The 15,980-nt window shown below is 53.1% G+C and overlaps 1 protein-coding gene and 1 long non-coding RNA gene across 3 annotated transcripts in view; both read left to right on the top strand.

Moving 5' to 3' along the window:
• TULP3 (TUB like protein 3) overlaps positions 1–8,765 on the top strand; it is a 30,923-nt gene extending 22,158 nt beyond the window's left edge. For both annotated transcript variants that reach the window (XM_066632338.1, XM_066632337.1), the window contains exons 10-11: positions 1,567–1,738; positions 4,958–8,765. In XM_066632338.1, the coding sequence (XP_066488435.1) occupies positions 1,567–1,738; positions 4,958–5,091 (306 nt within the window). In that variant the 3' untranslated portion in view covers positions 5,092–8,765. The remainder of the gene's footprint in view (positions 1–1,566; positions 1,739–4,957) is intronic.
• A 1,049-nt stretch (positions 8,766–9,814) lies between these two features.
• The window catches only part of LOC136656017 (uncharacterized), an 89,761-nt gene continuing 83,595 nt past the window's right edge, over positions 9,815–15,980 (top strand). The window contains exon 1 of the long non-coding RNA XR_010794692.1: positions 9,815–9,903. This is a non-coding gene — a long non-coding RNA (uncharacterized lncRNA). The remainder of the gene's footprint in view (positions 9,904–15,980) is intronic.

The following is a 15,980-nucleotide window of genomic DNA, read 5'->3' as shown; positions in this document are numbered from 1 at the left end:
TGGTGCTGGCGTCTAGCCTAGACGCCTTTAAAAGGGGATTGGACGAGTTTCTGGAGGAAAAATCCATTATGGGGTACAAGCCATGATGTGTATGCGCAACCTCCTGATTTTAGGAATGGGTTAAGTCAGAATGCCAGATGTAGGGGAGAGCACCAGGACGAGGTCTCTTGTTATCTGGTGTGCTCCCTGGGGCATTTGGTGGGCCGCTGTGAGATACAGGAAGCTGGACTAGATGGGCCTATGGCCTGATCCAGTGGGGCTGTTCTTATGTTCTTATGTTCTTATGTTCTTAAGGTTCTATCTTTCAAGAACCACAACAGTCCAGGTGTTTTACTCTGATCTGGTTTCACATTCTGGCCTCCATCCTCCCACGCTCAGAGCAGATGGAATCGCTCGGCTTCAGCTTGTCGGCTGCTTCAAGGTCGCACTCGAACTGGCGACCTTGTGGATGTTATCTTCAGGCAAATGGCGGCTCTACCCTCTAGACCAGACCTCCTGCCCACTGTTCACTGAGTTTATTTTCTGATCATTATTTTTCATTTCATGTCATGGCTATTACTGAAAATAATTTTGTCATATGGGGGGTGTCATAAATTTATGAACCTGGGGTGTCAAAGGACGTAGCTGCACCTCTGTGAGTCCACCATCTTGACTCTTGTGCCACAGAGACAGTGAACGCATTCTGTAATCTCACATGTTGTGCTTGCTTACAATGTAACCTTCTTGGACCCACACTTTCAGTTCGTCTACTAGGCCAGCAGCCTCCAAGCCCTGGCTCATGAGCCTGATCCGGCGTCACAAAATTCCCTGGCGTGGCGGAGGCTTTCTGTTCTGCACCGCAGCCCCTTCTTTTCACTGCTGTGATTGTCTCAGAAACTGTGCTGGGCAGCCACTTCTGCCTGGAAATCCAGGTGCAGAGCCTTCTGGGGCAATGGGCAGTGGAAGCAGCTGCCCAGCACGAGTTTCTGAGATGATCAGCAGCTAAGAGGGGGGCAGCAGTGCAGAACGGACAGCCACCGCTGCACTGCCCCCAGGTGGGTAATTTGGTGATGCAGCAGGCTGTGGTTTGAAGACTGCTGGTCTGCACTGAGGCTGGAGCCAGTTTGGTGCCTGTTTTCACTCCTCCAGTCCTTCATTTGCTATAGCAGAAGATTTCTTGTAGTTTTACAAGCTTTCCAGAGCTTGTGTACTTCCCATTTGATTCTTTCACACCTTTACTGTGGTAATTAAGACAATTTTACATGGCACCTTTGAGGTGGGGGTGGGTGGAGTGTGCAGGTGAGAGTCTGCACTGTGTATGTTTTGGGTTCTTTTTTTCTGCAAGCAGAAACAAATTTTTATATGTAATATATTTCAACAAACTTAGCTTTGCTGTGTGGTTTTGATTTTTCTTTAATTGCACTGCTCTAGAGGTGCAGAACTCGAGATCAGCACTACAAAAAACTGCATCTTGAGTTTTTTTTTGGAACTGCAGGTCTGTTTAGAAAAATAAACTTTTGAGAGTTGTGTTGTCCTAAGAGAAATGACAAATGTGTTGTGTGCCCCCCCCCTTATGCTGTTGCACAGGAGCATGAGAGTTTGCTATCTAAATGGCAAAATAAAAACCTGGAGAACCTGATTGAACTGCACAACAAGGCTCCAGTGTGGAATGATGACACCCAGTCGTATGTCTTGAACTTCCATGGGAGAGTCACCCAGGCCTCCGTGAAGAACTTCCAGATTGTCCACGAAAATGATTGTAAGAGCTCAGACAGGGCTTGGAGAGTCAGAGTGGGGGTGGGGATGTAGGCTACACCAGAAAATGGCTTCCTCCCCCAAAAATGGCCAGTTGGAATGGGGAGGGGAATGTATTTACTGGGAATTGGTCTTGTGGTTTTCCATGTGAAAATGCATCTAGCACGTGGCATTGTTCAACTCGGGGCATCCATCTCTCTTGCGAAGAGCTCTCCGTTCACTTCAGAATAGACACACAAGGCGTTCCCGTGTGGATCCTTGTCAAACGCTGAATCAAGTGGATAAGACTGAAATTGCATCTTGCGAGGGAGGGAAGGAAAAAGCTCTCCCAGCTGCTGGGGAGAAAAAGGACAGGCAAACATAGCCATGTGGAATTACAGTTGGACAACCCTAAAATCCACTTGGAAAACATCTAAACCACTCGATAAGAGTAAGGCTTGTTCTGGCTCTTAGTGTAGGGAGGTTGTTGTGAAGTTCCACCTGGCATCCTGGGTGGTGCCAGTCCTCTTTGTCTTGTCATTGATGCCAGATGAAGCCCCTTGTTTTAACAGAGGAACAAAAAGGGACAAGTAACAGTCATGAGCACAGAGAAACTAAACTCAAATGTTAATAGTTGAGAATTAACAGCAGGTGAGCACAGATCAGGCTGAGGATGAGATCCTCTCCATAAGCCCTGAGGCCAGTGTCCTTTGTCTTCACCCCCATCTCTCATACTGCTGCCTCTCCCCTCTCAGGGGCCGAGTGGCCAAGGGAGAGTCTCGCGGCTCGTGAGTGAGGCGGATCCTTGTTCCTCTGTGTGTCGGAGTTTTCAGCAAGTCCTGTTCTTAGGTCTCTGCTGCCCAGGACGGCTGTTCCTTGCAGGCCCTGCCAAGTGAGGAAAGAAAAGGGTTGGAGACTCACACATCTTCTGGGAGAGGAGTCACGCTCCTCCCATCTGAAGTCTCACCTTTTCCTGTCTCTCTGATTTGGACATTTGACTCCACCCCCACAATTTCAGGAGCCAGGCCAGCCATGTTGGAAAGAGGAATGGGGAGGGGTGGTTACTCTCCCTTTTTCTTCCAGGATCTTGCAGGGATAGTGGTGGGTTTAGGGAGGACTTAATGAAATAGGGAAGGGGGGAGACTCTGTGTCCCACTGAGGCAGGCAGTATCGGCCTGTCATGGCTGGTGCCTCATGGAGCCCAGCTGCAGTGGCCAGGAGACACTACCAGTCCACTGTGAGGCATTGTGCTGGCTGATGATGTAATTGGTCATCACCTGCCTACTGAACCAGGGGGAGATGGCAGCTGATTGCCGCTGGAAAGAGTCCTTTTAACCTGGGCTCTGGGACAGACACAGGAAGGAGACGCTAGGAGGAAAAGTAGCTGAGGAAATGAAAGTTGGAGAGAGAAAGAAAGAGAATGGAAGAGGCAGAGGATATGAAAGCAGAGGAAGAACCAGGGGCACGTGAGAGGAGTGGGAAGGGAGCTGGAAGAGCCCAGAAAAGAACAAGGAGCAAATGCAAAACTGAAAGGGGTGAGCCAGGCTAGAGGGGTCCATCAAAGGCTGGCCAAAGAGGGGAGACACCTGGAAGGACTGGGGAGCAGAGTCAGGCCCTGGGAAAGGCCTGGGCTGGTCTAGGAGACTCCCAGTAGCGGAAGGGACAGAGAGCTGGAGTTGCAGGAAGAGCCCGAACCCTAGGCAGGCAGGTCTGAGGGCATGGCCTCAACCCTGAGGACAGAGCCAGCCCCAGACCTGAGGGGAGAGACAGTATGCCAGCAGAAAGGGTGGGCTTCTCACTAGCCCTTGGCCTTTTCTTGGCCAGTTCTCCCTTTGTGGAGGACCTAGACTTGATTCGCGGGGAAAGAGTTGTGTAACCCGGCCAAATAAACTCCTGCCATTCAGGAAACCTGGTGTGGTGGCGGCTCTTGCAACAAGCTCCTGCAGTCTTTGTGTGCAGCTTCCCCCCCTCGTGTCCTTCCAACCCCTGCCCCCTGGTGGTGGAGTCTCCCCTATGGGAGGAAGAGAGGAAGATGATGCAGCTATTGGTAGATCAGCCCCCTTCCCTCTGGTCCCCAGCCTTGGAGATATTTCGACCATGTGCATAGAGGGCTGGAGCTTGATTTCATCTCTCAGCCTCATGTTCCAAAGACCTCAACCCAGGTTTAGGGAGGGATGAGCTGCCACTCTAGCAGAGCAGACAGGACAGTTCCTTTGGAGCATGTAAGATAGAGGGATAGCATCTTAAGAACATAAGAAGAGCCCTGCTGGATCAGGCCAAAGGCCTATCTAGTCCAGCTTCCTGTATCTCACAGCGGCCCACCAAATGCCCCAGGGAGCACACAAGACAACAGGCACAACCTGCGTCCTGGTGCCCTCTGCATCTGGCAATCAGAGGCAGCTTGCCTCTAAAACCAAGAGCTTGCACTTGTAACCCATAATGAACTTCTCCAGAAATTTGTCCAATCCCCTCTTAAAGGCATCCAGGCAAGATGCCATAACTACTTCTTGTGGCAAAGAGTTCCACAAACTAATTACATGCTGGGTAAAGAAATATTTTCTTTTGTCTGTCCTAACTCTCCCAACACTCAGCTTTCGTGGATGTCCCCTGGTTCTGGTGTTATGTGAGAGTGTAAAGAGCATCTCTCTATCCACTCTGTCCATCCCCTGCATAATTTTGCATGTCTCAATCATGTCCCCCCTTAGGCGCCTCTTTTCTAGGCTGAAGAGGCCCAAACACCGTAGCCTTTCCTCACAAGGAAGGTGCCCCAGCCCCGTAATCATCTTAGTCGCTCTCTTTTGCACCTTTTCCATTTCCACAATATCCTTTTTGAGATGTGGCAACCAGAACTGGACGCAGTACTCCAGGTGTGGCCTAACCATCTATTTGTACAGAGGCATTACAATAAGCTGTCTTATTCTCAGTGCCTTTCCTAATGATCCCAAGCATGGAATTGGCCTTCTTCACTGCTGCCATGCATTGGGTCAATGCTTTCATCGAGCTGTCCCAAGATCTGATCTGTCAAAAAGGGAAAGTGTGGGGCCTGCCCCCCACTGTGTCTGGAAGGGAGGGATGCTTGCTTCAGGACAATGCAAAGTGGATGAATAACATACTTGGCTAGTGGATAACTGGCTCCAATTTGGGGAATTTCCATTTTTAACTTTCTCCATACTATGCAGCTATAGCCATAATTGAATGTTCTCTTTCTCCCTTCCTCTTCTTCTTTTTTAAATGTTTTAAATAGCTGACTACATAGTGATGCAGTTTGGCCGTGTGGCAGAAGACGTATTCACCTTGGACTTCAACTATCCCTTATGCGCTCTGCAGGCCTTTGCCATTGGACTTTCCAGCTTTGATAGCAAGCTGGCCTGTGAGTGACAGGCGTGGTGCTCCCTGACCTCCACTTCCTCCTCCTCCTGCCATCATCTGGGAGAAGAAATGGTCTAATCCAAGGAAGGATGCATGGCGGAGAAACTAGCTGCCCCTGTGTGCTGCCCCTGGAGGCCTGATAGCAGATGGTGGGGACTGCTGTCTTTCCCAGGAGAGGACTCTGCGTTCCAGGAGAACAAGGAAGAATGCCCTGCCCTTGTTGTCACTGCAGGTGCTGGGAATCCTGAGAGGTAGGTGGTTCATCAGAGGCTCCGATGTGGAGCAGCGGAGCATCGCGGTGCCTCAGAATCCCCGCTGCTGGAATCATGCTAATGTGCAGAAACCCCGAAGCGATCAAGGCAGACGTGCACTGCTGGAGGGCTCAGCCAGCTAAGGATGCCTCTGAGGCCCTTTGGGGCATGGTGCTGGCAAGCGTCACCTGCCTCCTTGCATGGCTGCTGACAGTCACAAGTCGGCACACCTGCCACACATCACAGGGTACTTCCCTCTCCTTCAGCAGTGGGGACAGCAATGACAATTTGAGCAGGGACATGCAGACGAGGAGTTTTGAAAATGCTGAGGTGGCACATGAATGGCCAGACTCGCTGCCGGACTCACTGCAGCCATCCGGGTCTTCCAGCTTCTCCCTGCTTGTTCTCCATCTCCTCTTCCCACTGCTGTCTTTGCTGCCGTAGGCACCCGCCCACCCTGTCTTCGGAGAGCACTGGAACTGTTGGATGACACCCCACAGTGCCAGAGCAGTGCCATCGTCAAACAGCCAGGCACCAGGTTTCATATCCTAGTTTCTCACCTCCACAAAAAAAATCTGTACACAGTAATGGCAATGATCCCGATGGCCAAGATGGTTCCAAAGAAGGCATCTCTGTGAGGGGGAAAAATAAATACGGCTTAAAAACACATTAGAAAAACAATGCTGTTCATTCTAGTGCTCCCTCAGTTATGCTGTTGCTCACCTGCCATTATCTTCTGCAGAGCGACTGGAAAGGCTTGAGCCTGCGCAGCAGCAGCGGCAGAATTCTGCAGGGCTTGTCAGTTGTGTCTGGGTGGGAGGGTAATCTGCAGTTCTCTGGAGGTTTGTCTCCCATTTGCCTGCTTAGGTGCTGGGGGGATGCGGGCTGTTGATTGGCTGTTGAGGGTGGGACTTCTGCCAGTTGGGGGGGCTCACTGCTTCTCTGAGGTCTGGTCTGGTCTCAGGCTGGTGCGTGGCAAAGGTGGCGCCTGTGCACGAGGTCATCTCCTCCGCTGCTGGTGGGCAGCCCCGCTGCTGCCGCGAGCCTGCCTCTGCCGCCACTGCCCTGCGGGGGGGGCCTGATCTTCACGCTCTTTGGGCGCTAATCCAAGATGGCGCCCGCCAGCCACGTGGCGCTCCTGGATGAGGAGGCAGGAAGGAGGAAGCTCCGCGCCCCCGCAGCAACTGGGAGAAAGCGGCTCCAGAGGCTGGCTGGGGCCGGAGCGCTCGCGGGCGAGCCTGCTTCGCCCCTGCCAGGTGTGGGGGGGAGCGGCTGGAGGCGCGGGAGCTCTCCGCTGGCTGCGCAGCTGCTGCTGCTTAAAGAGGCTGCCCTGAGTGCTCCCGCGGTGAGCTGCTTGAAGGAGGGCTGCCCTGGGGTCAGGTGAGGGCAGCCCTTGAGCCTGGGTTACTGGGCGAGTGCGGGTGGGCCCGGCAAGCTGCTGCCTCTTGGCAGAGGCTCTGAGCTCAGGTGCAGAAGGGTGCCAAATTTTAAAAAAAAAAAGGTGGGCTGCCTTACTCTAAAGCAGGCAGCCCCGCGGGAACCTCCAGGCAGGTAGTAGCCTGCTGGTGGAAAAAAAGGAAGGTATAGCAGGCAGATTGCCTGCTGAGAGGCTGGAGAGGAGAGGGAAAGCTGGGGAAAAAAGGAAAAAGAAAAATTACCCTCCCTGCTTTCTCCAGTGGGGGAGGGGGGGTTCAGTGGAGCTGAACCCAACTCTGTCCTGCCTTGCCAAAAGGCTAGGCCAGTCTGGGCAAGTTCAGGTAGCCCCTCCCCTCAGGAAGTCCAAAAGACTGGCCTGCCTGCCTGAGAGGGAGGAGCTACCCACTTGTAAGGACAGACGGACATGGCGATCCCACTGGAGAACATGGAATCTGCAGGTCGTCAGAAGGTGCAGAAGCTTTTCCCGGTGGGTTTAAAATGTTGCATGCTGCTCATGGGTGCCACTCTGAAGGCCCCTGCAGCCTTCGGAGTGTCTCTGTTGGCCCCACAAAAACCCATCACAAAGCAAGATGATGCATCTGCCCTCCCTCCTTCAGAGGACATTGGAACGCTTGGATTTGGAGCACACCACACAGTGCCAGAGCTGCATGCCCTTCTCTTCTTTTGTCCTCCATTTATGCCACCCACTGAATACTTAAAAGATTCTGTTGTTCTTTGAAATTTGCTCTCTGAAAGGATATATTTTTGCTTTGCATATCACATAGTAACTGGTGTGATGTCTGCATGTATTTTGGATAGGGGACCTGTTAAAATAATTTTACTGATTTTTGCTTGAATATGAAATAAAAACTGAATAAGCATCTGCGCATTTTCCACAAGGAAAGTAGATTAAGCCAAATGGTTCTGCAGATGGTCTTGTTCAATAAGCGGTGCTGCATCTGCACCCAAGGGGGAGGCTTGACTGTCTTGGCTCTCGGTGGCTGCAGGGATGGAACATCCATCTGGCTGCCTCTCACTCTTCAGGCTGCGCCTTGTGCTGCTGCTCCTTCAAGGTGCCTTCAGGAGCTGTGGCCTCCATTTCCAAAGGAACTGGCATTCGCCAACTCCAGTTCTGAACTTCAGTCACCCCAGTCCTGGCTGAATTACGCACTGTCAGAATCCCTCTGCAGCAGCAGCAAATATCAGCCTCCTGGTTCCTGTCCAAGCAGTGAAGTTTCATAGAAATGTTACCCAATTGATAGATTGACAAGCAGGAAGACCCAGGCCTTGGCTCTGTCTCTCTCCCATCCTCAGGCATATTTTGTTCAGGTCTGGGAGAAGACTTGGCAGAACTGCCGTGTCCTCTTTCCCAAAACACAAAGCCTCCTTAGACCGGGGCCATGCAGTAAAAAGTGCACACGCTGCTAGGCACAAAAGGAACTTCCATTTGTGTGGACAGCAGGCCTTTTGGGTTTGCCTGTTCACCTGCGCCAGCCATTAAAGAACTTTGTTCTGATTTTGATGAGGTTTTGCCCTTTGAACACTTTGGAATATTATAATTGAACTCCCACATGGTTTGACAGTGTGCTTGGATTACTTGAAAATTTTCTTACTTCATATTTCTGAGTGCTTTCAACGAATTGAGTTTTTGGTTGAAAACTACAAGCTTCTGATTGACACCACAAGCTTAAAACGTCATTTCCTCTTGCCAAGTAACTCTGGGAACTACTTTTAATAATTTTAATCCAGTAGCTTGCCTGTAAACTCTGCTGGCCATTGATGTGGTCAGACTTGGCTTGTGTGTGTGTAAAGAAATGTGATTTTGCCATTATGCTGCAGATTGCTTATGGACTTAGGCTACAATCATGATTATATACACGGACTTGCCTTTGAATTTTGTGAAACCAGCCCAGACCATCAAGCGGCCAAGGATCCTGCTGCTTTGCAAGGTTGTCTTGGAGAGCTCTCTGATGCCTGGTACAGTATTGTGTGGCATTAATCATATTTGTATCTTGTATCCCAATAAAATAATTTATATATTGTAATGTGCTTCTTCTGCGGAGTGTCTGCTTTGGCGCTGTGATCACTTGCTGAGTGTTTCTGCCATTCGTCCCCTTGCCAAGTGCCTGGTCTGAGAAATCTCCGCGCTTTCGAGGGAAGGGGAGCCGAACAGGGGGAGGGTTAGACGTGGAGCTGCCCCTTCCGCCCGTGCAGCCTCCGAGCGTCTCATGCTGCAGGCGAGCTGGAGAGGAAGACACGAAGCCCCACCGGAGTGCTCCAGCGCCGTGCAGCGGCCTCGACTGCTCTGCCGCCGCCGCCAGCGGTGCTGAACTCCGGCTCTACGCGCCGGGCGGCAGCGGGGAGGGAGCAGCGCGACTTGCGGGGTCTCCTCCCAACCGCAGCGCAAGGCGTGAAGGCCGCCTGTCCCGGGGCTGCTCCGAGGCGCCCTCCGGGCTCCCGCGAGAGGTTTCGGCGGCCGAGCTTCGCAAGCGGCCTGGAGAGTCCCTGCGGCGAAGCCCGCGCTTCGCTGCCTTCGGCTGGACGGCGCTGCTGTGCGGGAAGGGCGCTCGGTGGAGGCCGGCCGCGGACGTCGGAGCCGCCGTCTCGGCGGCCGGGCTTTCTCCGCGGGCGCGGCGCCGGGGCGCCCCGAGCACCTGCCCTCCGGCGCCGCCTCTCGGGGGCGGCCGGCGAAGCTTCGCCGCTTGCGCGTCCTCGGCGGGCGTCCCGGTCCAGCCAGGCGCGAGCTGCCGCCAAGGCTCTGCCCGCGAGCCCCGCCGGCGCCCCGGGCGCGTCTCCCGCCGAGGCCCGCTGGAGGAGCCTTCGGGGGCGGCCGGGCGGGCTACGCGGCTGCCGCGTCCTCCCGGGAGCGCCCCCCGCCCGCTGCCGCCGCCCGGGCCAGGCGGTCGGGGCGCTCGCTGGCCGGCCCGGCCGGGCGCCGCCGTTCCGCGGGGAGGACCGCCCTGCCCTGCCCTGCCCTGCCCTGCCGCGGGGCGTGTCGGGGGCGGCTCCGGCGCGGCGTCTCCCGGGTTCTCTAGGGGGCGGGGACTGGAGGCTCCGCCCCTCCGCCCCGCCCCTCCTTCCGCCGGAGCGAGCGAGCTAGCAGCGGCCGGAGGCTCCCGCAGGCCCGGTCCCCCCGCAGCGGCCCGGCAAGGCGGTGAGTGGCGGCGGAGGCGCGCGGACCCGGGGCGGCGGGGTCGAGGGCGCTCCGTGCGGGAGGCTCGCTCGCTCGCTCGCTCTCTGCCGCTTCTGGCGAGCCGAGGCGGGGCCGGGCGGACCGTCGCGTCGGCGAGGCTCCGTCCCGAGTGCGCCCCCGCCGCGCCGCCTTCCCCGAGCCGAGTGGCGGGCCGGGCCGTCCCGGGCCTCCCCTGCGGAGCTGCTGCGCGCGGGCTGCGGGGACGCGCCACGTGCCGGCGAGGAGGCAGCCGCGACGTCCCGGCGGTGCGGCGCTCGGGGCCCGGCCCGCGGAAACCCTCCGCTCGGGGGAGCTCGCGCTCTGCGGCGCTCCTTCTTCAGGGCCGGGGAGCGGGCGCTTCCCAGCGGCTCCTCCAGCGCCCCCTCGCAAAGGGCTCAAAGGAAGCTTCGCCCCCGCGAGGCTCCCGAGGCCTGCTGGCGCTCCGCCCTCCCTCCCCCCGCGGCACGGGCGCGGCCAGGACCCTCAGGGCCCCTCAGGGCCCAGTCAGCGCGGCACGGGGCCCTCTCCACGCGCCGACCTGAGCAGGGGCAGCCTGGCCCAGCGAGCCGTCCTGGCCCTGGGGCACTGCCAGAAGCAGCCGCTGCCGGGGCAGAGCGGGCCAAGGAGACCTGGGCCGGCCCCCCAGCAGAGGCGGGCAGCTGAAGACGCCCGTCGGGCCGCCTGTGGGAGCTGCCAGCGGGTCCCTTCCAGACGCTTGCCAGGCCTCTGCACTCCTCCGGCCCCCTCACTCGTGCGTCCAGACTGCAGGACGCTGCCCAGTCCCCCTGCAGCACTGCCGAGGAGGCCTCGGCCGCCCAGCTTCTGCTTTCCCTGCTGCCGGCAAAGGAGTGGGAAGCCAAGCTGCGGTCAGGCCAGGTGTTGGGAACGTGGCGGCCCGAAGAAGCGGGGCCCTGGTGGCTTTGTGGAGCAGGCCGTAGTCCTCGTGCAGGGTTCTGGGTCACCAGTGATTGCTCTCGGGTGGAATAAGGGAGGACTCTTGGTGGCTGGCTGTCCACGTAAGTAGCCGCCCCGATGCAGGGTGCCTCGGCCCCCTGGCTTGTCCGTTCTGCTGGCAGCTGCCACCCAGGTCTCTGGCGGAGAGGCGTCTTTCCCAGCACAGCTCCTTGCCAGCCTTGGTTGTATAAGGCTGAGGGTTAGGGCAGTGTGAACCGGGACGTTGCCTAGGCTGGCTGTATGTGCTGCCTCTGGGCCTGTCCTCCCCCTGAGCGAAACAAATAAGCAGAGATTCTTTCCTTTTTTCAGTCTAAAAGATTAGTGATCTGGGTGCGTGATGTAAGGCATTTTGTCAGGGAAAAGTTTTGTGTTGCAGGAAATAATATGAACAATGGCGGGTGCGTCGACAGGCATTTCCTCTCCTGATACAGTTAACAGAGTAATTTTACCTCGCGGACCTTCACGCCCTGAATCTCAAAATTTCCTGTGCTTTGGGCGGCATAGACGTCCTAACCCTGTTCTCTCTGCTGTAGTTAATATGTCAGGAGCAGGAGGGAAGTTTTGGCGCTTGCAGCTGCCGCTTCCCTTTTCATGGAGAATTTTCCCCAACCACCTTCAGCCCTTAAAAGTATGCATTGAGCTCCACCTTAAAAACACAACTAAAATTTGGAATAGCTTTTTACATTCACCCCATTGCATTCCTTGTGAGGGTAGTGCTGGCTAACGGTTTGTACTTACATTTGAAATATGCACTATACTGTGTGAAATGCCTGGAAAAATAATACCAGAGGTGATGAGTTTAGCAAAGACTCTTTGGGGAGATACGTTTGCCTATTCTGAGCTTGATGGATCTTCGAAGTAGAGATGTAAGGAGATGGGGTTCCAGGACGAGTCTGGGGGGAAATGGACACAGGGCTGGTCAGCAGTGGGGCTGGACGAGCAGCTTCCTGCCTGCTGGCACCTGGATGTTAGCAGCCCAGAACTGTCATGCAGTGGAGCTCTTGTGCTCTCCATAGAGGCTGAGGATCAGGCTAGTGGAAGCTGCGCATCGAGCCCTGACCCTGAGCAGTACAGTGCGATGGGGGGACGGGACTGGACCAGACGTGACGGAGGAGGTACATTTGTCTTCCCCTTCTGGTATATTGGAGAGTTTGGGTGGGGAATGGGGGTCATTGATAGCCTCAGAAACCTCAATGCAACTTGCCTATTCCATCCAAGGTTTTCTGAGAGTGTGCCTCCTGAGTGATGCGCAGATGTCCACCGGCATACGGCTGCCTGACCTGCACCTTGAATTTTGGGACATGTTGCTGTAGGAGTAGTGCAAAAAGTTCTTGCAAAGGGATTTGTACGACAGCATTATAACATTAGCCGTCTTATTCTCAATAACTTTTCTAATGATATCAAGTGTGGAATTAACCTTCTTCACTGTCTCCGCACATTGGGTTGACACTTTCATTGAGCTGTCCACCAGCACCCCAAAATCTCTCTTCTGATCCATCATATACAGCTCAGAACCCATTAGCCCAGTGGTTCTCACATATTTAGCACCGGAACCTACTTTTTAGAATGAGAATCTGTTAGGACCCACCGGAAGTGATGTCATGACCGGAAGTGACATCCTCAAGTAGGAAAATGTTTAACAATCCTAGGCTGCAATCCTACCCAGGATTAAGTCCCAATTACTATCATTGTTAAAAAAATATACATAGTAGTTTGTTAAAAGTACAGTTCTGTTACATTTCCTCAAATACAGTCACCTACCAGGGTAGCATAAATTCTTATATATTAAAATTAAAATATTGAAATAAATGGGGATCCACCTGAAATTGGCTCGTGACGCAGCTAGTGAGTCCCAACCCACAGTTGGAGAAACACGGCATTAAGCTATATGTGAAGTGTTGATTTTTTGCCCTAATGTGCATTACTTTACGCTTACATTGAAACGCACTGAAACACCATTTTGCTGCCCATTCTGCCAGTTTGGAGAGATTCTTCTGGAGCTCCTCACAATCACTTCTGATCTTCACGCAGAAAAGTTTGGTGTCGTCTGCAAACTTAGCCACTTCACTGCTCAACCCTGTCTCCAGGTCATTTATGAAGAGGTTGAAGAACACCGGTCCCAGGACAGATCCTTGGGGCATACCGCTTTTCACCTCTCTCCATTGTGAAAATTGCCCATTGACACCCACTCTCTGTCTCCTGGTCTTCAACCAGTTCCCAGTCCAGGAGAGGACCTGCCCTCTAATTCCCTGACTGTGGAGTTTTTTCAGTAGCCTTTGGTGAGGGACCGTGTCAAACGCCTTCTGAAAGTCCAGATATATAATGTCCACGGGTTCTCCCACATCCACATGCCTGTTGACCTTTTCAAAGAATTCTAAAAGGTTTTTGAGGCAAGACGTACCCTTATAGAAGCCATGCTGATTCTCCCTCAGCAAAGCCTGTTCGTCTATGTGTTTTGAGAGTCTATCTTTGATGAGGTATTCCACCATCTTACCCGGTATAGATGTTAGGCTGACCGGCCTATAGTTTTCCGGGTCCCCCCTCTTTTCCTTTTTAAAGATTGGCATGACATTTGCTTATCCTCCAATCCTCTGGCACTGTGGCCGTTTTGAGGGACAAGCTGCATATTTTAGTCAGGCAATCAGCAACTTCATTCTTTAATTCCTTAATAACTCTTGGGTGGATGCCATCAGGGCCCGGTGACTTATTGATCTTTAATTTGTCAATTAGGTCTGAAACATCTTCTCTCTTAGCCTCTATCCGACTTAATTCCTTGGTTGGGCGGGGGGGGGGGGTCTGTTCGGGCAGCAGTGTCTGCCCGAGGTCTTCTGCCATGAAGACAGATGCAAAGAACTCATTTAGTTTCTCTGCCGTCTCTAAGTCTCCTTTTATCTCCCCTTTCCCTCCCTAACCATCCAGAGGGTCAACCGCTTCTCTGGCAGGTTTCCTGCTTCTAACATATTTGAAGAAGCTTTTATTATTCCCCTTAATGTTGCTGGCTATGCGTTCCTCATAGCCTCGCTTGGCCTCCCATATCACCATCTTACATCTCTTTTGCCACAGTTTATGTACCTTTTTATTCTCCTCATTAGGGCAAGACTTCCAGTTATGAAAGGAAGCTTCCTTGCCCTGCGCAGCCTCTCTAACTTGGCTCATTAGCCATGCTGGCATCCTCCTGGATGTCAAATCCTTCCTCCTTTGCGGTACACAGGGTCTCTATTACTGTTGTTTTAAACAGCTTCCACGCACTCTGGAGAGATTGGACCCTCTTACCTTCCCTTCTTCCTAACTAGTTGCCTCATTTGAGGGAAGTCTGCCCTCTGAAAGTCAAGGGTCACCGTTCCCCAATGGCTCAGTAACATTTGCATCTCTGACCAGGTCTTGAGTACCACACAGTATTAAATCCAGAGTTGCCTGTCCTCTGGTGGTCTCCATGACTAGTTGCTCTAAAGCACAGTCATTTAACATGTCAAGAAATCCGGTCTCTCTTTCACGACCAGAGCATGAATTGACCCCATCGATGTGAGCATGATTGAAGTTTCCCATGATGACAACCCTGTCTCTCCTCGACACCTCAGTGGTCTATTTCCTCATTTCAAGGTCCCCTTCAGGTTGCTGGTATGGAGGACGATAGCAAGCGTACTACATTGCACCAGTATTGCATTGCTCCTTGAGCCTGGTAATTTAACCCGCAGTGATTCTGTGGTGGTGGACCCCCCTGTATTTTGATACTGCCCTTTAAAAAAAGAGAGATGGTTCATGTCCCCAAGCTCTGCTACAAAATGGGTAGATTTCCTTGTAGTGTGGATCATGAGGAGTCTCACAACAGTCTGCCCCTCTCACTTTGAGAAAGAGGGTTTGTCATTGCAATTCAGTAGATCCCTGGCTTGTATGATGCAGTAGGGCAGCAGCCCTGGCAAAACTTTGGCAAGCACTGTATGGCACGATGAAATCTGTGGCGGTGCAGAAACGTTGTGTGTAAGCTGATTATGCTCAGTGATCACATTCCCTTGTGAGAGCGGGGCCACTGAATTCTGTGATGCTGGTCTGTGCAGCCTCCCCAGCTGGGAACTTCGCTTTGACTCTTATCCCAAAAGAGCCGTGCACTTCAGTTTTTTCCCCTTGCAACTGCTGTCGTGCATAATTTCTCTCTTCTCCAGTTGTCTTTCTGACAGTTTCACAGCAGCCCAGCTGAGCTGCCAACCTTTTGAACCCTGTGCTGCTAGTGACTCTGATGAAACCACCCTCCCCCCCTTAACAAGCAGAGCCACTGCATCTTTCAAGGAAATAAGCAGGAATTGCAATTTGCAGCTGCAGAGTTTTATTTTTTAGGTTCCTCTTTTCCGTGCTCCAGTGGTAGGGCAGGCTGGGGAGCTATTTAATTGGGCATGTTTTCTACTTAATATTTTGGTAGTTTTTTGTTGTTTTTTTAACAACTGAATGGATGGGATAGTGGGGGGTGCATTGTATTCTTGAATAAGCAAAGCCCAGAAATAAGCAAACAATCACGTGAATCCAATCAGACTCATTAATTTGAAAGACCTGTTCATTTCAGTGACTGAGAATTGAGCAGCTGCTTGAACTCCCTTTTGTGAAAATCAGTAGTGCTCGGGGCACAACCAGCCTAGAAATCAAGCTGAAAGGTACCACAGGGGAAAGGACAGAGCAGATCAGATATGCAATGCTGAGGGAGTGGTGTTTAACTTCTTTTCCCTGAAGGAAATCCAAAATAGCTCCAGGCTTGATCCCATCTCCCCTGGCCCACAGACTCTTGTGGAGTTGGGCAAGGCAAGCGCTGAACAGGGACAGGCAGAACAAGAAGGGTCTCTGCTCGCCTTCTTCCTCCAAGAGTTGAGGCCAAAGGCCAGCAGAGACCCTTCTTGTTCTCCCTGTCCCTCTGAGAGAACTATGAGCAGTGAGACGTTTTATTTGGACATCTTTGTACTCTTGATGTGTCCCTGCTCTGTGACGTGAAGTGGGATGACTACGTGTCCGTTGAGACGAGTAGGGTGGATATTGGTTTGCCTGCCAAAAAATGCTGGAAGGGAATCTCACCCTGCTGTGAGATGCACCACTGATGATTCTGAATGTAAAGTGATTTCCCC

Source organism: Tiliqua scincoides, chromosome 6 (assembly GCF_035046505.1).
Source record: "Tiliqua scincoides isolate rTilSci1 chromosome 6, rTilSci1.hap2, whole genome shotgun sequence".
Lineage (NCBI taxonomy): Eukaryota > Metazoa > Chordata > Lepidosauria > Squamata > Scincidae > Tiliqua > Tiliqua scincoides.
The sequence above is the reverse complement of the archived record's forward strand: the minus strand, read 5'-3'. Positions and strand labels throughout refer to the sequence as shown.